At 43.2% G+C, this 23774-nt stretch overlaps 1 protein-coding gene and 1 long non-coding RNA gene across 3 annotated transcripts in view; both read left to right on the top strand.

Annotated features, from left to right (window-relative positions):
- Positions 1 to 5916, top strand: part of LOC132536618 (uncharacterized) — a 411585-nt gene extending 405669 nt beyond the window's left edge. Inside the window, exon 3 of the long non-coding RNA XR_009548122.1 lies at positions 5683 to 5916. This is a non-coding gene — a long non-coding RNA (uncharacterized LOC132536618). The remainder of the gene's footprint in view (positions 1 to 5682) is intronic.
- A 13102-nt stretch (positions 5917 to 19018) lies between these two features.
- DCTD (dCMP deaminase) overlaps positions 19019 to 23774 on the top strand; it is a 41637-nt gene continuing 36881 nt past the window's right edge. The window contains exons 1-4 of one of the 2 annotated variants that reach the window (XM_060184783.1): positions 19019 to 19036; positions 19697 to 19738; positions 21452 to 21566; positions 23299 to 23434. In XM_060184783.1, coding sequence (XP_060040766.1) covers positions 21459 to 21566; positions 23299 to 23434 — 244 coding nt within the window. In that variant the 5' untranslated portion in view covers positions 19019 to 19036; positions 19697 to 19738; positions 21452 to 21458. Of the gene's footprint in view, positions 19037 to 19298; positions 19397 to 19696; positions 19739 to 21451; positions 21567 to 23298; positions 23435 to 23774 lie in introns of those variants that run through there. The other variant, XM_016188808.2, reaches the window with a different exon arrangement.

The following is a 23774-nucleotide window of genomic DNA, read 5'->3' as shown; positions in this document are numbered from 1 at the left end:
TCAACTAACCTACTTTGTACTACACCTAGAATGTACAAGTAGTTCAGAAATCACTATTTTCAACCAAGCCCAGCAGTCTAACCTTACTTTTACTTGAAAATTTACAGTTTAACAGTTACTTTTACTTGAAGATTATTAGCAGCAGCAGATGGGTGAGCAAACTAAATGTCCTCTGGATTTGATTTAGAAATACCACTCACTAATGAACCTCCTAGAAGTGCAGGAGTGTTGTTAAAATTCGTTGGCTCCAGCTGGCCGGGCTAGCTTCACGGGCGGGTAACAGAGACGACCAGAGACATACGGCTGGACAGGGAAGCTGTATTTCTTTATTCAGGAACAACGATTCATAAACTAAGACAAACTAATCACCAAACAGAACTCTGCTGTCTCTTTGCGGCGGCGCAAGCACTCTCTCTTACTCTCTTACTCTCAAGCGGGCCCACAAAACTAACTGGACTGATCTAATTTTCTTGGCGGGGGAGAACTAGAACAACCCAATGTAAAGCATACAACAATTCCCCCTTTTCTTTTTAACTAAATGACTACAATTCCCCCTTTTCTTTTTAACTAAATGACTATACAGGAGAATTAATGGACACCTAGACACTTCCCCATTAATTCGCCAAGCCTCTAAGACACTGCACAGAAATGACACAACTGGATCTGGGAAAAGAGTAGCCCCCAAATATGGGAAAGGTGTATAAATATTGTTGACTATAAAACCCATCAATTTGATGTGGTCTGGGGCCCATATTCTGCTTAGGAGCCTATGTGACCTCTGCATCCCTCTAGATCTGAGTTCATGAGTAGATTCTGTGGTCATGAGTAGAAACGTTTCGTGCTGCCCCAATATCAGGACCCATCTTCCTCAAGTGTAGCACAGAAAATGTTGTGCAGCCTCCCTTCAGAGGATGGAACATTCTCTGCTGTTGTTGATCCAAGTTGAGGGCAAGGTTCTATGGGGATCCACAAAGAGGTCTGTTTTGTTGTTCCTGATATAGATAATTGGTAACAATGAAGAGAGGGATTTATTTGAGGTCTAGGCCCATCATGTCTGTTTGGGAATCTCAGGACTCCTTGACTAGAGCCTCAGCTGATGGAGTGGCCTGATAGTGACTAAAGAGTCATCGTTAAAGTATGCCAGTCTCTTGCCCTTATTCAGCTTTTGCAGTCCTTGCTTTGATAAGGTTAGCTTGGGAGTGAGTGAGGGAAGTATAATAGGAAAGAGGTGAGGAGGGTATCTAAGTCTAAGTAGACACTATTTCATTATGAACTTTATACTGTCCTTTTTCCAGCCACGACATCATCTCCCCCAGACAATAACTAGGATCTACCTGCCTATCAGATTTCAGGCTCAGGGGAAAAAAAACACAGCATAGCCATAGGCCCTTTGGGATATAACTAAAATATGCCTACTAGCTATCTACAGAATAGAGACACCCCCCCCCAAGTCTTCATCTACAGTACTCCAGCCTTTAGGTTCACTAAAGTTGTTATTAGCCAACAACTTGCTTGACTTTATATGTTAACTCTCTTTTCAGCCACCAGGTTCCAGAAGCTAGCATGATGCCAACCAGACTTCCCTGGACAGACAACCCCACCAATATGTCCTGGAGCTCCAATTCCACAGATCTCCACCCCACTAGGGAAAGAGAGTGGCAGGCTGGGAGTATGGATCGACCTGTCAACACCCATGTTCAGCGGGGAAGTAATTATAGAAGCCAGACCTTCCACCTTCTGCAACCCACAATGACCTTAGGTCCATACTCCCAGAGGGTTAAAGAATAGGAAAGCTATCAGGAGAGAGGATGGGATATGGAGTTCTGGTGGTGGGAATTGTGTGGAGTTGTATCTCTCTTATCCTATGGTTTAGTCATAGGATTATTTTACAAATAATAATAATAATAATATTTATTTATTATGGCTTAGTCATAGGATTATTTTACAAATAATAATAATAATATTTAAAAAAATAAATGACACAACTGGGTTTATTCCTATGCAAGTGTCTTCTGGGCAACAATACAATAGTAAGAACTAGCTGGTTTAAAAATTACTTGACTGCTCTGTTTTAGAATCCTCTCCCAGAGTGTCTCCGTTGCACTGGCTAATTTTAGGTTCAGATGATGGCCACTAGAGAGCACTTGGAGACTAACAAACCTTGGTCTGGGCACCCAAGCCTTCCACTGAACCCTGGTCTCCTCCATTGGGGGCTGTGTTTGTCACTGCGCCATCTAGCGATCAGTGGGGACTGACACAAGGCTCCCCAGGCTGATGGATGCATTTTGTGAAGCTTAGTGACCTGTGATTGTGATAATGAAGTATTCTGCAGTGCAGATAACATTTTATTCTGTCACTATGGTTTTCTGCCTCTGGTGACATCACCTAATTTGTACTGCTTTGCAGCATCTTTCTAAGGCAAGCATTTTAGCTGGGGTCCCTGCTTCCTTATTGCTCGCTCTCTCTTCTGTCAGATTGAATTTCTCTCAAAGAGAAAAAATATTGCTTGATATTGATTCCAGGGCACAAGATAATTTCAGGTTCTCACTCGGCAGTTCATCCAAAGCCCTGTTTAAAATCTTGAAGAGGTTTTCCAAAGGCTAAGAGGCTCAGTTCAAAAGAACAGCTCTTAAATGTGTTTAAAAGACCCTTGGCTACATTTTCTGATGTTTCATCAGCAGTTTGCACGATACAGTTTCCATTGTTATTACAACTGAACCATATCATAGGGAGTTGTACCAGCAAAGCCATCAAGTTTTCTCAAAAAGCTATAAAGCTTTGATGTTTTCTGGCCTATTTCTTACTGCGCTCTTAAAAATGTTTAGCTTCTGCTGAGCCCAAATGTATACCTCTAAAGACATATGCAGTGAAAAACTCTTCAAGCATCTCAGTTACTGCTGCAATATCTGTCTATACAGCAGGAGAATGAGAGTCTGTTTGGAGGAAGCAAGGGGGAGTTCTTTGTCATATGCATTGTGAATGAATAATACCGACCTTCAGCCCGGCAGCTCTGGGCTCTTGCTGTGGCTGGAGAAGAGTTTCTTCCCTGATCGCTGCTTTATGAGCATTTCCAAGAGCCATTTCATCCTGCTATTCTTGCTTCATCAAAGAGAAATCAAAGGCATCAGTTCTAGCCCTGATTCCTCAACTGATCTAGGCATTTATAAGGAGAGGTTTGCAGGGGATTGCTTTGATGCTTTTTTTCTTTTAACCGCAAATAATTTCTCCTTCTTCTGAATGACACTTGACTTTCAGGAAAAGAATATTTCTGCATGCAGCATGTCAGCTGTGGCTAATCACCTGTTTTGTGTGGCATTGAAATCCCTAATGGAATTTGCCATTGTTTTTAGAAAATGAAGTTCTCTTCTCTGTTTTGGTGCTCGGCTCAGAAGCTGGCCAGGGCAGTGGCAGATAGTCACAAACAAATGGATTGTTTCATAATGCAATTGCACTCTAAAATGTAAACTTGCTATCTCACCTTTTCCTAACACAGATCATTTGTGAAGTTTGACAGAGAATAACAAGGGATGTGGGGTGAACAGGCAATTATGAAAAACTTTCAAGAAACAAGATCCTATGGGTTTCATAGGAACCCTGTACATATGGAAACATAAAGGAGTGGAAGGCAAAGATAAGGAGTTTGGGGTGGGAGAGTGGTGTCTTTTTGTGTCTAGGCTGTTGGTTTTTTGCAGCCAGACTTAGTTTGTGGTTATCAGTTTCTAAGCTCCATTCAGACACATTCTTCTCTTTACCTGATCTTATTTTTCCACTTTGCATGATGCTTTTTTTGTGGGTGAAAAGAGAGAAGAATGCTATCTAGAAGGTAGCATCCCTGGGATTTCAATAGGTATTGAATTAAATAGGATGAGGCAGAAAGGTTCCATATGTGAGGGCATGCTGGGACATAGATGTATGTATCTGTCTGAATTGCCATGGCTTGGGAGGTTCATGATTATGTCATGGACACACTGACATTTCACCGTTACAGAATGCAAAGAGATGGTAACTCTCTTCTTCATCTGTATTTAACCACAACTCTGGAGACAAATCCTGATATCTTTTTTTTAATTATCTTTATTTATTTATTAGTTAGAGACAAGCAGGAATCGAAAGGGAAGGGGGTGATAAGGAGAGAGACAAAGAGACACCTGCAGCACTGCTTCACCACTTTCAAAGCTTTCCCCCTGCAGGTGGGGACTGGGGGGCTCGAACTTGGGTCCTTGAGCATTATAACGTGCACTCAACCAGGTGCGCTACTACCCAGCCACCAAATCCTGATTTCTTTAGATGGAGTCTTTTTCCTTAGGTTGTACAGGACTACAGTTAGAGCAATTTTCTTCCTTACTTCTACCCTGTCCTTCCTTCCTTCCTTCCTTCCTTCCTTCCTTCCTTCCTTCCTTCCTTCCTCTCTCTTTTCCTTCCTTTCTTTCTTTCCTCATTGGATCATCAGATCATCACTCTGGCATATGTACTCCCAAGAATCAAATTTGGGACCTTGTGCTCCTAAGTTCTACCCACTGTACCATCTCTGGGCTACTTTTCAAACTCAAGGGAGAGATTCAGATCATTCTGTATGTCTGTGGAAGTTCTTATTCAGACTGGCAAGATAGCTCACAGTGTGCTTGCTTTGTTATGGGCATGACCCAAGCAAGGTTCCCACTTCACTGATAGAAACTTTGGTGTTGAGGTGTCTGTGGCTCTGTCTCTTCACCTGTCTTTGTCTTTCTATCTAAAAAAAGTTGGCCTGGAGCAGTGAAGCTCCAGTGATGACAAAAAAAAATTAATTAAAAAAAATTGTATTCTTGGGAGGTGGGAGTGGGTGGGAGGGATGGGTCACAGTCTTTGGGTGGTGGGAATGGTGTTTATGTACACTCCTAGCAAAACGTAGACATATAAATCACTAGTTAATTAATATGAGAGGGGGAAAATCAATTGTATGTCTCAAAGTTTTTCAAAACACAAACTGAATCTTTTTAATATATAGGCTGTGTATTTGATATGCGGACTCTCTCAAAAGCCTAGACCAAGTAGATCAGAAGCAACCAATAGCACAGCTATATACAACATACTGGGTACTGTACAGAAAACCCTAACAAAAGTACTTTTCAAAGTTAACCCAATTACCAAATAATGTGATGATAACATTAACTATCGATTGTCTTTTTGAACCCTAAGACAGCAGGAACCTCATATCTCCACTATAGAGCCCCTACTTCCCCCAGTCCTGGAACCCTTGGATAGGGCCCACTTTCCCGTATGCCTCTCCCAATCCATATCAAATAATATTGCATCTGCCGATCACAACCTAACCAACGCAATGATTGCCACCTCAACATGCTTCACTTCAGACTGTGTCCAGAGACTTCACGTGTGGAATGACAACCCTTCAGCTTCATTACTCGGGTGAGACCTTTCCTTTCATTGTATACTCTAATTTCATCTCAGTTGGTTCACTTTCTAACAAAGTCCCAAAACCTAGATATACACCAGTTTCTGTGAGAGAGAGCATATGTTCACACGTATCCATAAACTACTGCAAAATATATACCTGAAAGCAGAAGTACACTAGAGTTTACAGTGAGTACCCCCCTAACACTTCCTCTCCACTATTCCAAGCTTTGGGTCCATGATTGCTCAACAACTTGTTTGGCTTCGTATGTTAACTCTCTTTTCAGTCACCAGGTTCCAGATGCCATCAGGATGCTGGCCAGGCTTCCCTGGATTGAAGACCCCACCAATGTGTCCTGGAGCTCAGCTTCCCCAGAGACCCACCCTACTAGGGAAAGAGAGAGGCAGACTGGGAGTATGGACCGACCAGTCAACACCCATGTTCAGCGGGGAAGCAATTACAGAAGCCAGATCTTCTACCTTCTGCAACCCACAATGACCCTGGGTCCATGCTCCCAGAGGGATAGAGAATGGGAAAGCTATCAGGGGAGGGGATGGGATATGGAGATTGGGTGGTGGGAATTGTGTGGAGTTGTACCCCTCCTACCCTACGGTTTTGTTAATTAATCCTTTCTTAAATAAAAAAAAAGATTGTATTCTTGGTATTTTGTATGACATAATTTGATAGAAAAAAACCCCCTGAGAACCATAAACAGTCCAGCTTTGATTAAATATTGGACTAAATAGAAATGATGATCAAGGGAGAAGGGATACCCTTCTATCCATAAATTATGTTCACGAAGAAAGAGCTTTTTTAAAGGCAGAAGAGACAGATGGGGCTAGGAAACAGTTCACCCAGCAGAGCACATGCCTTTTTACCATGTATTAGGACCTAGGTTAAATCTCTAGCACCAAAGGACCTCCATGGATAGTGGAGTGGTGCTATAGTGCCTTTTCTCTCTCTCTCTCTCTCTCTCTCTCTCTCTCTCTCTCTCTCTCTTTAGCTAAAGAAGGAGGAGGAGGAGGAGGAGGAGGAGGAGGAGGAGGAGGAGGAGGGACTGAGTGGTGGTGTACCAGTTGAGCACACATGTTCCAATGTGCAAGGGCCTAGGCTCAAGCTCTGGGCACCCACCTACAGAGAAGCTTCATTATTCGTGTAGCATATCTATAGCTCTCTCTCTCTCTCTCTCTCTCTCTCTCTCTCCCTCTCCCTCTCCCTCTCCCTCCTCCTTCTTGATTTCTCTCTGTTTCTATCCAATAAATAAATAAATAGACAGAGATTGTTCTGCAGAATTGCACCTGCTTGAGACCATGATTTCATTCTCCTCTGCCACAGAAAATAGAGATACAACAAACCAGTGGCTCTGTTAATCACCTTACATTGCTACTTAGCCATAGAGTGTTGCTTAGTCTGTTGTATATATTCATCTTCTCTCTGGCAAAAATCAGAGAAAGTGGATTCAGCCATTTTGATGCTCCTTGAAGGCTCTGAGGGGTGCCTTCCTCAGAGGCTGTCAGTGAACCGAGGTTTGATTCACAGACTCTAAGAAGGGCAGCACCATGAGGCATGGAGATATCACCCAGGGCCACTGTGGGGATGGGAGCAAGCCCAGCCCTCTTCCTGGACCACCCTTTCTTCACCTGTAAAAAGAAGAGATTGAGTTTAGTGATTGCTAAGGTCACCTCCAGCTATGAAAATCCCCTGCTTTTCAAATAATACTCAGGTCCTAAAGGAAGCATCTCATTTTGGATTTCTGGACAAAAAAAAAAAAAAAAAAGCCCATGGTTTATTTTTTGCTTGACCTCCAGCCACATTCTGACTTCCTTCTCTAATGAATCTAGGCTTATTCGTCAGTGAAATGGCCCAGCTCCAAGAGCCCTCTGTGTGATTCTAACACTGTCGATATTGATTTTCCTTGCAGGGTAGCGGGTTGCTTTTACCACTAAACAATTAAACTGCTCCCATTCTCATAAGGCTGATTTTACAAGTGTCGTTCTACTCCCTTTGGTTGATATAGAACTCAATTGAGGGCTAATTTGAAGCCAGCGTTCCTATCAAAGTAACTCAAAAAGCTTCAAGAGTGACAGCTCTCTCTTTCATCATCTTGGCAGTGTCTATCAAACACCACCACAAACAGAGATTTGTTAAAAAAAAAAAAAAAAAGACTTTGGGAAGACTGTGACCTTGTCACTGCTGTGTTCTTTGTCACCTCCTGCATCAAAGCTGAGACTTTCAAACTGTGAACAGTGGCAATCATTATTTTATATTATTTTTTTTGTTGGTTTAATAAAGATGGACAAGATTGTAAGATAAGAGGGAAACAACTCCATATAGCTCCACCACCAAAGTTCTGTATCCTATCCCATCCATTGGAAGTTTTCCTGTTCTCTATCTGTCTGGGAACATGGACCCAGGATCATTATGGGGTGAAAACAGTGGAAGTTCTGGCTTCTATAATAGCTTCTTCACTGGACATGGGCATTGGCAGGTCGACCCATACCCCTAGCCTGTTTCTATCTTTCCTAGTGGGGCAGGGCTTTGGGGAGGTGGGGTTCCAGGACACATCAATGAAGTCATCTGCCCAAGGAAGTCAGGTTGGCGTCATGGTAGCCTTGGCAACTTTGTGGCTGAAAAGCACTACGATATAAAACAGAACAAATTATTTAATAATCAGGAACCTAAAGGTAAGAATATAGCAGGTGAGATTTGGGGGTCTCCATTTTGGAAAATGATAAGAAGTCTATTTCAGGTATATTCCAAGGTATATTACTAATTTTGGCTGGAGCCCAACAGCTAACATGCAAGTGGGCTAGAGGTATTGGCTGGGGAGATAGTGTCATAATTGGAAATAGCAATTAGGATTAGAAAGCTGGATCAGGGCAATGAGTAGCTCCCAGGTATGGGGAAAGTATATAAATAATGTTAACTGTAAACTCCATTGATCTGATCAGATGTCTACTCATATTCACCATGGGAGCCTGTGTAACCTCTGCATTCCTGTCATTCTGAGCTCACATTCCATGGTCATAGCTAGGAACATTCTATGTTCCTAGGCTGCACTCATTTCAGGACCAGTCTGCCTTGAGTGGCAGAGTATGTTGGCCCAGCCTCCCTTTGGAGAGTGGGGCAGTCTCTACCATTGCAGTTCCACATTGAGGGCAAGGTTCTTTAGAGGCCCCCAAGAGTTTATGATGTTGTTCCTGATGGAAATGACCAGTGATGGTGGAGAGAGGGATCTGTTAGAGGTCTAGGTCCATCATATCTATGTAGGAATCCCAGGATTCCCTGACTAGCACCCCGGATGATGGGGTAGCTCGTTAGTGACCAAAAATGCCATCATTAAAGTATGTTGATCTTTTGCCCTTATCCCGCTTTTGTAGTCCTTACTATCTGACACAGTTTAATTGAAGGAAGTGAAATAGGAAATCGTTATTAAAACTTCATGATTTTGCTGATTCTTACTGCAAAAGATGACTTTTCACCCCCAGGTACTGATTGTTCTCATGACAGATGCTTCCCTCAGTGTTTGCATAACAACAGAATGAGCTACATTAAGATATCTATCACTTGGATTCTTGCTTTCTCCTCTTAGAAGTTTACCTCCAGTTAGCTGATGGAAGGCACAGCATATCAAGCTCTTCACAAGAACTATGAACTTCCAGTGTTTACATTTATCTCTTCTTACGTACTCACCTTGCTACATCAGTAAAGTTCATACTACCCAATGAGTGATGATGCTAATGTCCTTAAAAAAAATTATATCAGGGGGCTGGTTGATGGCGCACCTGGTTGAATACACGTTACAATGCGTAATAACCCGCGTTTGAGCCCCAGTCCCCACCTGCAGGGGGAAAGCTTTGCAAGTGGTGAAGCAGTGCTGCAGGTGTCTCTCTGTCTCTCTCCCTCACCCTTTCCCTCTCTATTTCTGGCTGTGTCTATCCAATAAATAAAGATAATAAAAAAATTTATATCCAGAACCATAATATCTTGTTGATTGCCCTTCAGTGGATTCCATGGCAACCTCTGAGTAAAGGGGGTAATTTAATGAGATCATTAATATTTCTATAAATCTTGCAATCTGATCAGTTCTCACTGGGTAGGCATTTCTGCAGAACTAAGCGTAAGTGACTGTTCCACATGAAGCATTATCTTTTCTTGTACAACACTGAAAGCTTACATGCTGCCTGAAAAATCTGAATTTTAAAAAGTAAGAATGATTGGCACTTTGTAACTTACACAGAAATATAAAGTGGTACAAGAAAATTGCCCATTCCTTTTAGATTTACATTTTATATATTTCTTTCTCTTAAGAAGTAATAAGACATGTAATTTACATACATTTCAACCAGCTCTATTTGAAAGAGACTATGAGTTCAGCTCCAGAGAGCAAAAACAGAGAGAACCCACCTACCACAAAGCAGCAGGCTTTCCAGCTGGCATCACTTCTGATACTCAAGATGGTGATTTTAGGCCAAGGTCAAAGTCTTAAGACTAAGATACTTATATCTTGAAGAGAACCTTGTTCACCTTTGGATCCTGACTGATTAGCCCCAGTATCTCACTTATCAAATATCTTTTCAGGTACAACGATCAGGCATGAAGCAATTCCTTTATGTTGTCAACACATATTGACAAACAATAGAAAATAATACTTCTGTGTGCAGTTGATAACTTAATTTTTCCTTTTAACCTTCATTTAACTTTGAAGATGTACAATTTTTATAAAGATAATTAGGGACCTTGATTCATTATGTGAATTCTATAAATAATAACTCCAGATTTGTTTATGAGAGAGAGAGAGAGAGAGAGAGATCTGAACACAGTTCAGCTCTGGCAAGTGGACCTCTGACCTCTGGAGCCTCAGTATCACTTTACTATCTCACTGACCCTTAATTTTTTTTTAATAGGCATGTCCTGTCACACAAATTGCTGTTTGTATGCCTTTCTTTTTTAATTAATTTATTTATTTTTGACAGTATATAGAGAAATTTAGGAGAAAGGGAGAAACGTGTCTGTCTAGTGAGAGAGACAGGTTTACACTCGCAGCACTGTTTAACCTTATGAAGCTTTCCTGCTGCAGATGTGAGCCAGGAGTTTATACTTGAGTCCTTGTGCACTCAACTGAGTTTGGCACCTCCTAGCTCCTGTGTGCCTTTCAATGAACACCAATGACTAATCTCATGCACTAACACACATATAAAAATGTATGTATTGGTAAGATAGAGAATGGGAAAGCTATCGGGGGAGGGGGTGGGATATGGAGATTGGGTGGTGGGAATTGTGTGGAGTTGTACCCCTCCTACCCTATGGTTTTGTTAACTAATCATTTCTTAAATTAAAAAAAAAAAGTACATTTTTTTTCCTCCTGGGTTATCACTGGGGCTTGGTACCTGCACCATGAATGCACTGCTCCTAGAGGGCATTTCCCCCCATTTTTTGTTGCCCTTGTTATTACAGCCCTTGTTGTTGTCATTACTGGTCGGCTTTCTGGCGGGGTGATCTCCAGGAGAAAGGTAACGGACCGGTTCTTTCTCGCTCGCACAAGGGACGACACGAAGTAAAGACACCGGGGAGATTGCAGCATGCTCAGATCTCAGATCTCGTTTATTAGCAGGTGGGCAAAGGTTTAAATAGAAAACCAAACAAAGAACATTATTCAAATATGTCAGAAATTGCAGGTTTCTTAAAGGTCAGCTTGCCCCTATGGTAGGGGGCTGGTATGACAAGAACTGATGCAGATACATAAAGGTCAAGATAATTAGTCTCTTGATGCAGGCATTTAATTACCCAAAGGCGTTTGAGGGGAGAATAGGGGTTGAACCAGTTAAGGCAAAATAGAGAGAAGATAAGCAAGGTTTGAGGCAAATTGAGAACATCAAAGGGCACTGCTAGGAGTGTGTGATAAGGTGTGTTCTCCTCTGTCATCAGAAGGTGAGGTGAACTTTGAGTAAGTGAATCTTAAAGTAGGCGGCCATGTGGCCTGCAGTAATGAAGAGAGGCAGTGAGGTTTCGTGGGCCTGAGAGTCAAGAAGGAAAGAACTAAGTCTGAGTTTCTCCCCTTTGCTCACCTTGGTTGAGAGAGACTCACAAGAGGGTACCTTCTCAGACCTCCATCCAAGGATGGGGGGGAGTTCTCCCTAAGCTCTATCAAGCTTACACATAGCCCCACAATTATTACTATTGTTATTGTTGCCATTGCTATTGTTGGATAGGACAGAGAGAAATCTAGAGAGAAGGAGAGATGGGGGGGGGTAGAAAGATAGACACCTGCAAACCTGCTTCGCAGCTTGTGAAGCAACCTTCCTGCAGGAGCGCCCACACTCGAACCAGGACCCTTATGGACGTCCGCTTAAAACTACATATTTATTTTCAGGAAGTTTCCAGGTTTAACAGATATTCCAATCACTCCCTGAAGGTTTAAATAGTTCTTTGGTGGTGGGTGTGATACAGCTGTGGATACATGTATATAGAGGTATGGATCTATGCTCCTAAAGTCTTATAATATTATAAATCAATATTAAGTCAATAATTTATTTTTAAAATTGATCTGTTTGGATTTCCATGCATGGAAACAAAAAAAATATTCCTCTTTTTAAAAATATTTTCTTTTATAGAATAGAGAGAAATTAAGAGGAGAGGGGAACTAGAGAAGGAGAGAGATTAGAGATATCTGCAGCACTGCTTCACCATTTGTGAAGCTTCCCCTTGTAGATGGGGACTGAGGGTTTGAACCTGGGTCCTTGCACATGGTTATGGGTGCACTCAACTAGGTGGGCAACTGCTTGGCTCCAGCAATTATTTCTTTAAAGAACAGTGGGAGTCAGGCGGTAGCGCAACAGGCTAAGCGCACATGGTGCAAAGCTCAAGGACTGGCATAAGGATCCTGGTTTGAGCTCGGGCTCCCCACCTACAGGGGAGTCGCTTCACAAGTGGTGAAGCAGGTCTGCCGGTGTCTATTTTTCTCTCCCCCTCTCTGTCTTCCCCTTCTCTCTCCATTTCTCTCTGTCCTCTCCAACGACTACAACAATAAAAATAAAAAATGAAAAAAGAACAGCTAGAGACGCTTTGCCTCTAAATGTAATTGTTGAGCTATGAAAAGAAGCCTTTGGTCCTGACAACCATTGAATTAAGAGCAAAAATATTCTAAAAGCCAATTTACCTTATAAGAATAATATTTAAGGGTAGGGGTAGAGCATAATGGCTATGCAAAGAGATTCTCATTCCTGAGGCTTCACAGTCCCAGGTTCAATTCCCCAGCACCAACAGAAGTCACAACTGAGCATTGCTCTGGTGAAATAAATAAACAACAACAACAAAAAAAAAAAAACATGAGTAAAAAAACCAAAGAATAATATTTATTGATTCAACCAAGCCAACAATGAGGTTTTTTTACTCAACATTTATTTGAGAGAAGGGTAAATCTGTAGTCTACCTTGCTAACTTACTGGGATTTACAGCAGCCTGTAGAGAATTAATTTACCAGTCAGGTGGTGGCACACCCAGTGGAAAGCATCAGCCATTATGCATGAGAACTGTGGTTGGGGCACCCACCCACCCCCACCCTCTGCTTTCATGAGCAGTGAAGCAAGTCTGCATGTGTCTGTTTTTCTCTTTTCCTATTTTCCCCTCCCCCTCTCAATTTCTCTCTGTCCTATACAAGAACAAAGGAAAGGGGGAGAGAGTGAGAGAAGAAGGAGGAGGAGAAGAAGAAGGAGAAAAGAAGGAAGGAAAAAAAGAGAGAATTCATTTTAAAATACCTATAACTGAATGAAGCTAACAAAATCATTCACTTGGATAGCTGCTTTGCCATGTATACCATCCAGGTTAGAGCCCAACCTCCACTGAACTGGGAGGAAACCAGTGCTGTTGTTTTGTTTTATTTCAAAGCTCTGGTTTCAGGTGGTGCTGGGGATTGAAACTGAAGCTTTTAGTGCCTCAGGCACCAAAGATATTTTTACATAACCACTACACTATATCTCCCCAGCCCAGTACTATAGTTTCTTCTCTCCCTCTTACTCTGTCTGAAAAAAAATCAGCCCAGAGTGGGGAAGCCTCAGACTCAATAACTAACTAAATAAATCTGAATGAATGAATGAATGAATGGTGCCAGTTTTAAAGGTCAAGAAACAAAAACTAACAATTCAAGTATCTTCTACAAGTCACTTGGGCAAGAAAAAGTGAAATGAGAATTTTTTAAATTTATTTTTTATTATTATTTTTTTATTTAAGAAAGGAGACATTAACAAAACCAAGGATAGGAGGGGTACAACTCCACACAACTCCCACCACCCAATCTCCATATCCCATCCCCTTCCCTGATAGCTTTCCCATTCTCTATCCCTCTGGGAGTATGGATTCAGGGTCGTTGTGGGTTGCAGAAGGTGGAAGGTCTGGCTTTTGTAATTGCTTCCTCGATGAACATAGGCATTGACTGGTCCATCCATTCTCCCAGTCTGCCTCTCTCTTTCCCCAGTAGGGTGGGTCTTTGGGGAAGCAGAGCTCCAGGACACATTGTTGGGGTCGTCAGTCCAGAGAAGTCTGGTTGGCATCATGCTGGCATCCGGAACCTGGTGGCTGAAAAGAGAGTTAGCATACAAAGCCAAACAAATTGTTCAACACTCATGGACCTAAAGGCTGGAATAGTGCAGATGAAGTGTTGGGGGGTACTCTCTGCAGACTCTTGTGTACTTCTGCTTTCAGGTATATATTTTTCCCTGGTTTATGGACATGTGTGAACATATGCTCTATCTCAGGGAACCTGGTCCATATCTAGGTTTGGGGACTTTACTGGGGAGTGGACCACCTGGAATGGAATTAGAGAATACTATGAAAGGAAAGGTCTCACCCAAGTGATGAAGCTGAAAGGTTGTCATTCCACACCTGAAGTCTCTGGACACAGTCTGAAGTGAAGCATGCTGGGGTGGCACTCGTTGCGTTGATTAGGTTGCGATTGACGGATGCAATATTATTTGATATGAACTGAGAGAAGCATGCAGGAAAGTGAGCCCCACCCTAAGGTGCCAGGACTGGGGGAAATATAGGCTCTATAGTGGAAATGTGAGGTTCCTGCTGTCTTAGGGTTCAAGAAGACAATGGATAGTTATTGTATTATCACATTATTTGGCAATTGGGTTAACTTTGAAAAGTCCCTTTGTTAGGGTTTGTTGTATAATACCCAGCATCTTGTATATAGCAGTGCCACCGGTTGCTTCTGTTCTCCCTGGTCTACGCTTTTGTGAGAGTCAACATATCAAAGATTCAGCCTATGTATTAGAAAGACTCAGTCTGTGTTTTAAAAAGTTTGAGACATATGATCAATTTTTCCCCTCATATTAATTGAATAGTGGTTTATATGACTATACTTTAATAGGAGTGTACATAAACACCATTCCTACCACCAAAAGGCTATCCCATCCCATCCACCCACCACCCCCCCACACTGCCCCGGGAAGCCGAATGTCCACCCTCTCCCTCACCACAGGGTTTTTACTTTGGTGCCCTACTCTCGATTTAATCAGATCCTGTTTTAGTTTCCCTTTCTGATCTTCTTTCTCAACTTCTGTTGATGAGTGGGATCATCCCGTACTCATCTTTGTCTTTCTGACTTAGCTCACTTAACATAATTCCTTCTAGCTCTGTCCAAGATGGGTCAGATAAGGTGGGTTCATTGTTCTTAACAGCTGCATAGTATTCCATTGTGTATATGTACCACAGCTTTCTCAGCCACTCATCTGTTGTTAGGCACCTGGGTTCCTTCCAGGTTTTAGCTATTATGAATTGTGCTGCTATGAACATAGGTGTACACATATCTTTTTGATTGGGCACTATGGAATCCTTAGGGTATATCCCTAGGAGAGGAATTACTGGGTGAAATGAGAATTTAAAATCTGGCTGACTCCAACAGCCATGCTCTTCCTCTAGTAGCCAACCTCATGTGCAGGCTGATGACACAGCAGATTCCCTTGGTGCAGTTCTTACTCATGACCACAAAATGTGAGCTCAGATCTACAGGGATGCAGAGGTCACATAGGCTCCTAAGCTGAATATGGGCCCCAGATCACATCAATTTGATGGGATTTACAGTCAGCAATATTTATACACCTTTCCCATATTTGGGAGCTACTCTCTTCCCTCATCCAGCTTTCTGGTCCTTTTTCCAGCCATGACATCATCTCCCCAGACAGTAACTTGGATCCACCTGCATATCAGATTTCAGGCTCAAGGGGGAAAAAAAACTAGCCACAGGCCCTTTGGAATATAACTAAAATATGCCTACTAGCTATCTACAAAATGGAAACCCCCAACTCTTCATCTGCACTATTCCAGCCTTTAGGTTCATGATTAGTCAACAGTTCCTAAGTTCCTTCCTCTGCTGAGTAGGCTGACATCGGTAGAGACATAGTAAGCAGTACGTTGGCAAACACCCACAAAGGCCATTCATGCCCCACCTAGGGAGCTCCAGAGACACAACTCTTAACACTTGTCTTTCAGACTAGATTCTCCACTTTCCAGAAATTGAAATGTATTCCGGATTATGCTTTCTTTTTATTTATTTTTAATGCAATGCTGGAGAATGAACTGAATGTCTTTTTCATGCATGATATTGCGGAATCACCCCATACTTAAATTCCTTTTTTCCTTCCATCTTTCTTTCTCTCTCTCTGTCTGTCTCTCCTTCATCTTTTTTGTGGTGTCAAGGCCTCACACATTCACAATTCATTATTATGGCCCTAGTTTTTCATTTTTTTAAATTTTTATTTCAGAGACAGAGACCAAAGCAACAGCATCAGCGTTTCCTCCTCGTGTCATAATACTCTGTTGTGGTGCTGGGACTGTGGTTTGTCACAGCAGACTAGGAGAGATGGTTGGGGGAGGCAAGAAGCCTTAGGGGTGTTAGGGATACAGTGCCCTCTGGTGGAGAAGGATGGTAGGACGATGGTTTCAAGGAAGGGGAAATACATTGACACCTGTCTTGGGGAGATGTGGAATTAATTATACTTCTGTGACAACAACCCTGTGAACCAATATATTTTCCATAAAGTGGTATAGAAAAGCAGTTTCTTCAAATGTTGCTTTATACTCACTTCTTTTTTTTTTTTTCTTTTTTGCCTCCAGGGTGATTGCTGAGGCTCGGTGCCAGCACTAAGAATCCACTGCTACTAGAGGCCTATTTTTTTAAAAAATATTTTATTTATTTTCCTTTTTGTTGCCCTTGTTTTTTTATCATTGTTGTGGTTATTATTATTGTTGTTGTCATTGATGTCGTTGTTGTTGGATAGGTCAGAGAGAAATGGAGAGAGGGGGAGAGAAAAATAGACACCTGCAGATCTGCTTTACCACTTGTGAAGCAACTCCCCTGCAGGTGTGGAGCTGGGGGCTCTAAACAGGATCCTTCCTCCAGTTCTTGAGTTTCGTGCCATGTGCACTTAACCTGCTGTGCTATAACCCGACCACCTATACTTACTTTTATGTGAAGGCCCCTCTCCTTGTTCAAGGAACCATCATCTTGATGTGACTGAAAATAGAGACTACTTTTGTATCTGTGGCAGATAGAGAAAGCCTCAATTATAAACCAAAATGCAAGGTATTAACAAGAGAGTTTTAACATCTACAGTCACACTTTGAGTCCCAAGATGTTAATGAGAAGATAAATGAAGGAAGGCACTTTCCCCCCTCATGGCTGCCTGGGTTGCCAGGCATTGCAGAATAATAGAAACCTTCCATGATGAATCTATGCATCAAGGAAGTTTGCCTGTATTCTAATGATGTCATCCGATGATAAGGGGTGAGATTTCCTGAGAAGGGCAGGACAATTCAGGATAATGTGCTAGCAGCAAGCAAGCCCCAGAATTTATTGCAGAAGGAAGTGTGAGAGTTGACCAAAATAGAGAATGATGAGAAGCAGCTAAATTATGTATGACAGCCTTTACGGAGTTGCAGAAGGAAGAAAGCTTAATGATGTTGTGGTTGAAGGACCAGCAGCAATTGGTGATGTATTGGCTGGAGGTTGGTAAGAAGAGAAATGCATCTATGAAGACTCAAAGACTATAGATGAGTATGACAAAAACAAAAACAAAAACAGACTGGAGGGAGGGGGGAGCCAGCATTTGCCATATAATAAATTTTAGTGGCAACAAGACAGCCAAAGAAAGTGAACTTGACATTCAAAATCATCAAGTTAATCTATGTAGCTCTTTCAAGCCTGAATCTTATCAAGGTAAAAAAAAAAAAAAAAAGAGAGAGAGAGAGAGAGAGCGTGAGAAAAGAAAGAAAAAGTCCACAGTTAATGATAAAGTATTCTTTCCCTTTGCTTTCCGGGCAGCCACCAAATGCAGTACATAATTTAATTATTGCATCTACAGGCTGGACCATGTAGATGAAGAATGATGTGTCTGCTATAGTGAGAAATTAGATAGAACCAAGTGTTTATTCTCATCATTCTTCCTCTGTTGGGCTAAATGAATACAGTTAACAAGCTTTTGTTTGAATTAGAAGCTCAGAGCTGGGTTGTGCCCATCAGAACTCATGATTATTACATTAGCTCTTATTTATGGGGTGCTGAAAATATCATCAAGCCCTATGTATAAAACAAGAAGGGGTCTTTTAGTCAGTCTCTGTAGGTGAACTATTGTTCCTACAGACCGAGGAAAGCTGTATATGTGAATTGATGAATAAAGTCCACATAATTCATATTTAGTTCCTTGGGAGAGTATATTGAAACTGAAACTGTGCTCGCAGAGAGCCTGGTGTCAAACTAGCTTTTGCAAGAAGGAATCATCTTGTTTACTGCTGTTCAAATGCACAAAATACAGGGGAAGCTGGAAAACCGGAGATGGTGCTATGCTAAGAGAATGGGGTCCGAGGAGTCAGGTTTTCCTGCCTCCTGGACCCTGAGAGCTTTCCTAAAAGAGTTTGTTACAAGTCTCAACGATTTTTCATTGTTTTGAAGGATGATGGAAAAGAAGAATGGTGTGTGTGTGTACAGTCTTCAGAGTTACCATCTTTGTCTAACCCTTCACCTATGTATTACAGCTTCTCCTCCTCCTCTCTCCAGAGCAGTGGCTTTGCGATACTTTAGCAAAGTCACCAATAATCTTTTCTAGTGACCTATGCTGTTTGAGTTTTTAAACAATTCTTACCAAAAACAAACAGACAAAAACCAACAGAAAAGCAAAACGGTAAAAAAAATAAATAAATAAAATAAAGTGCATGAGTTTAGAGCCTGCACATGCGAGAGGCAATACCAAGAGGTGTATGAAGAGGGAAGTGTATGGAAGGTGGGACCTTTCACTCAGGCCCATGATCACATTTTGAGCAAACACTTTAAGGTATGCAAAGCATACATGCAAATGCAGTTACTAGGCATCCGTGCCTCCAGGTATAGAGTCCCACCCAATCCGATCTAGTTCAATATCCCCTATAGGAATTCGGAAGGCCGGCACAGAACTTCCAGATCCATTCCGGAGGTCCATGAAACCATGCCACCAAGTTTCCTTACTTCCTGTCCCTTTCTTTCCGCCGTTACTGCCCGCATGATACACATGGGTAGCGAGAGCTTTAAGCAAGTGCGGACGGTGGGAGAAATTCACCATCAACTGCAAAAAAAAATCACCCAGCTAAAATCAAGGGAATCAGAGCCTCCGCGGGGTGAGTGCTCCGGGTGTAGGTGGGGTCTCAGGAGTCCCAGCAGGGCCTTTAAGGCCGCCCCAGCAAACATCAGGGGCCAACCCCCAAATTCCCACCGCCACCTGGGGGCGCACGACAAGATAGCGAGCGGCCGGCTAGATGACTGGACTTTGCAATCTCATCGTGCAATACTGAATCGGAGCAGAGGGCCGCGACCCTGGGAGGGCTGGAGTCTCCCAGGTCTAGGCGCGCTCCAGCCCCCGACTCCCGGGAGCGCGCGGTAGCCCGGGCCGCCGCCTTCCGGCCCCGCCTCCTCCCAGACATCCTCCCGGGAGGCGGCGGGAACCCGCGGGGCGGAAAAGTCAGCCACCCGCCCGCAGGGTACGCGGCCATCGCGGGGTTCCCGGGGGCTGGAAGGGGGCGCAGAAGCCCTTGGGGGACGGTACCCTCTTCCCGGCTGCAAGTTCTCAGCGCGCGGGTTTGTGCGCGGGGTGGTCGGGGAGGCGGGTTTGGGGGAAGCTGCAAACTGCAGCCACTTCCTCCCACGCCCACGTGTAGTCCTAGAAAGTGTGCTCTGCTCCCCGGGCGGAAGCGGGGGCTTTTGGGACGATCCTAGAGCAGCTGGGTTTCTCTGGACCCGCCCTGCCTCTGAACGTCAGATCCCTCCTCTTGCTTCTGCAGCCGGTTCCAGGGCTCCCCGGGGAAGCGGGAAACCAGACGCAGGTAAAGCGGCCGCGGGAACTGGGCCCCTGCCCAGCCCTCTCGCCACCTCCACTCGCTCCTGGCCTTCTTCCTCCTCTCCCCTGTATTGGGGCACTGGCCCCAATACAGCTGCTCTTTACTGACTTCACAGCCCTTGGACGTCAAAGTAGAGGGGGATTGTAGTTCCAGCACCAAGTTATTGTTTACGTCCTATAGTGTTGGCATTGTTGCCTATCAGAAAAGACATATTTTACAGAGAGAAATCTGAGCACTATACTGGTGGGGGTGAGGGGAGAGAGGGCGTGTCGTACTCTCCCCAGACTTGCAAGTCTAGCTTTCTATAGGTTAAGCTTTCGCCCCCCCCCCCACAACAAATTAATGGAAACTTCTTAAAAGCACGGAAACTAAGTTGTTTGTTTTATGGGGGGAGGAGGAAAATACAAACCTTTTAGATTTTATGAAGATTTAACTATCTGCTGGTGCTTGTGTTTCTCTTCTCTCGTCTTTTGTATACTGGCCCTTTTGAAAGGGGCACCTTCCCCCTAACTTAAAGTTTGAGTCTCCCTTCTGGGATTTCTTGGTTTCTTCCTTTCCGTTCCTTTTCCTTTTTCTTCCTTCTCTTTCTTTTTCCAGAGTACTGCTTAACTCTTCTTTAACGTGAAGATTAAGATTGAACCTCAGATCTCAGAGCCTCTGGCATGAAAGTCTTTTTGCATAACCATTATGCTGTCTTTGGAGAATGTTTCTAAACTTTGCCCTGCATTTGGCATTGACCATCGTTTCTCTTTTGGTTTAACAACTCAGAATCCATAGTTTCTCTTTCACTGGGAGAAGGGTTAACTTACCTTTTTAATATAAGAATTGGGACAAACTGCAAATATTTTCTTAGGAATCCAATTGTTATGCATAGTAATTGTGTGATTTAGAGCAAATTAACTAAATGCATGGTGTTTCTTTGTTTTTGTTTTGGTTACCAGAGCACTGATCAGCTCTGACTTATGGTGGTGCAGGGCTTTGAACAACTTTGTAGCCTCAGATATGAGAGTCTTTGCATAACCAGTATGCTATCTGCTATCTACCCCTCCCCCCCTCCAGTGCTGTCTGTGTTTTTCTTTTTCCTTCTGTGTTTCTGTCTCTACTTAGCTAGGGATGAGGTATGGGTGAAGCAATGAATATCTATAACCAACCTTTAACAATATCAGAAATTGATGATTTATGCATGTCCTACATCCCCCACCCCAATTTGCTACTAGTCTCTTATTTATCTACTAATTAATAGAGCACTGCTCAGCTCTGGCTTATGGTAGTTCCAGGATTTGAACCTGGGACCTTGGAGCCTCAGGCATGAAGTTATTTTGCATAACCATTATATGATCTCCTCTTCATTTTACAAGCCAGACAAGAGGACATGTAGTGCAAACATTCGTAGTTACAGTAGACCAATAAAAAGATGTAATATTTGAGAACGTGAAACTGTCTCTGCCCTTTGAGAGGAACTTGTTTTCTTTCTTCTCCTCCTCCTTTTTCTTCTTTTTCTCCTTCTCCTCCTTCTCTCTCTCTTTTCTTTTTTTTGCTTATGACCAGAGATTGTGAGGACCCTTGTGCGGTCACTTCTGAGTGCTACATGTAGCTGAAATCCTAAGTTCAAAGGTCCAGAATTTAAATGGTGGGTTGAATTGGAAAGTAGATGGTCCAGAATGGTCTCAAATGCTGTTTTTTGTTTTCTCCTTTTAGAGCCAAGATGACTGAGGTTCTCTGCAGAAAACGTGATGATTATTTGGAATGGCCTGAATATTTCATGGCTGTGGCTTTCTTATCTGCCCAGAGAAGCAAAGATCCTAATTCTCAGGTGTGTTTTTTGAGGAAAGTGTTTGGCTAATCATAGGCCCAGAGCTACCTACCAACAAAAAACTTTATTGGGAGGGTTCATGGATTTACGGTTCATTTGTTGGCACATGTATATGATTTCCCATCTCCCCGAGATAGGAGTTTGCAGAACACTTTCTCCCCCAGCTTAGCTCCCTCTTACACCATCATATACCAAAGACCCCAGTTCCTCCTCCCAGCTGTATCCTTTCTTCTTCTCCAGAGCCCCCTACTTTGGTGCAATACACCAATGAGCTAGTATTTTGTCTTAAAAAAAAAAAAAAAAAAAAGCTTATGGAGGCTGGACAGTAGTGCAGCGGGTTAAAGGCACAGGGAATGGAATAAAAGACCGGTATAAGGATCCCGGTTTAAGCTCCCAGCTCCTCACCTGCAGGGGGGTCACTTCACAAACGGTGAAGCAACTCTGCAGGTGTCTATCTTTCTCTCCCCTTCTCTGTCTTCCCCTCCTATTTCGATTTCTCTCTGTCCTATCCAACAACAGCAGCAGCTATAACAACAGTAACAATCACAACAAGGGCAACAACAAGGACAACAAAATGGGAAAAGTGGCCTACAGGAGCAGTGGAGTCATAGTGCTGGCACTGACCCCCAGCAATAACCCTGGAGGCAAAATAAATAAATAAATAAATAAATAAATAAGCAAGCAAGCTTATGCTGGGGACAACCCCTTATATATGTGTGATATCACCCCTGAGTGCCTTCCCCAAGCAGGTTTTTTTCATTTTTTATTTCTTTTGAGAAATAGAGAGATATCATAGCACCACTCCATCACCTGTGGAGTTCCCTAGTGCTGTCTGTGTTGCTTCCAACTGATGCCAGAGCTCCGACTCAGGCTTTGAAGGCACGTACTCTACCAGGTGAATGATCTCCTGGTCCCCAGTGCACTAATAACAAATGGAAGATACCCTTTGAACACCAGGTAACATACAAAGCCTCCTATTGAGTGAACTCAATTCCCTGTCCCCCAGTTTTCTATCCCTGTCACTTGAGTCACTTACAAAGCCAGGTACATGGAGGGGGGCTAGGTGATGCGCACCTGGTTGAGTGCACATGCTACAAAGTCAGGTACGCTTATTTCTGTGCAGGTTTCTATTTGCTGTGAGTGTATAACTGGGCCTAGGGTATTCATTGTAAAGTGTCTCTTCTAAGGCCTGGGGTGCTGTGTCTTTGGCAGGTGGGTGCTGCCACAGAATACCAACCAGGAAATAGGGCTCTTAGCATCTCCAGCAGCTCCGTGGACCTCTAGTTTCATTTTTTTTTTTTTCTTCTTTGCCTCCAGGGTTATTGCTGGGGCTCAGTGCCTGCACCATGAATTGAGTCCACTGCTCCTGGAGGCTATTTTTTGCCCTTTTGTTGCCCTGGTTGTTTGATCATTGTAGTTATTGTTGTTATTGATGTTGTCATTGTTGGATAGGACAGGGAGAAATGGAGAGACGAGGGGAAGACAGGGGGGAGAAAAAGATAGACAGACACCTGCAGACCTGCTTCACCACCTGTGAAGCGACTCCCCTGCAGGTGGGGAACCGGGGGCTCGAACCAGGATCCTTATGCCTGTTCTTGCGCTTTGTGCCACATGCGCTTAACCTGCTGCGCTACCACCGACCCCCTCCAGTTTCATTTTCAACCTTCCCAGTAAATGGACCCACAAAACAGCCAGTCAAACTCACGAGACCTTTGGGTGTGTCTCCCCTTAGGTTGGAGCCTGCATCGTGAATGCAGAAAACAAGATCGTGGGAATTGGGTACAATGGGATGCCAAATGGCTGCAGCGATGACCTGCTGCCTTGGAGGAGGACAGCGGAGAGTAAACTGGACACCAAGTATCCTTACGGTAGGGTGTGCTTTGTGTTTCCCTCTACTTACTGAGCCTGGTCTTGACTGGTGCTTAGATATAAAAGCATCTTCTCCTTTCTCTGTTATCAACAACTGGAAAGAACAACAACAACAAACCTATTTAATGGCTCCAGTTTTCTGTCTCCCTGTGTTCTGTCCTTATTGCTTAAGTTCCAGAGAGAACACAGGAATGAAAGCATGCTAGAAGAACTATGGCCTGGTACTGAGGCCCAGGGCTCTTGCCTGCAGTGGGTTAGCTGTCCAATTCCAGGGCAGTGGTGTGAGCTTCTTGGCAGCCCCAATAGAGATAGCAGAAAAATGGCACATGGTTGGTTCTG

This window comes from Erinaceus europaeus, chromosome 2, assembly GCF_950295315.1.
Source record: "Erinaceus europaeus chromosome 2, mEriEur2.1, whole genome shotgun sequence".
NCBI lineage: Eukaryota > Metazoa > Chordata > Mammalia > Eulipotyphla > Erinaceidae > Erinaceus > Erinaceus europaeus.
The sequence above is the reverse complement of the archived record's forward strand: the minus strand, read 5'-3'. Positions and strand labels throughout refer to the sequence as shown.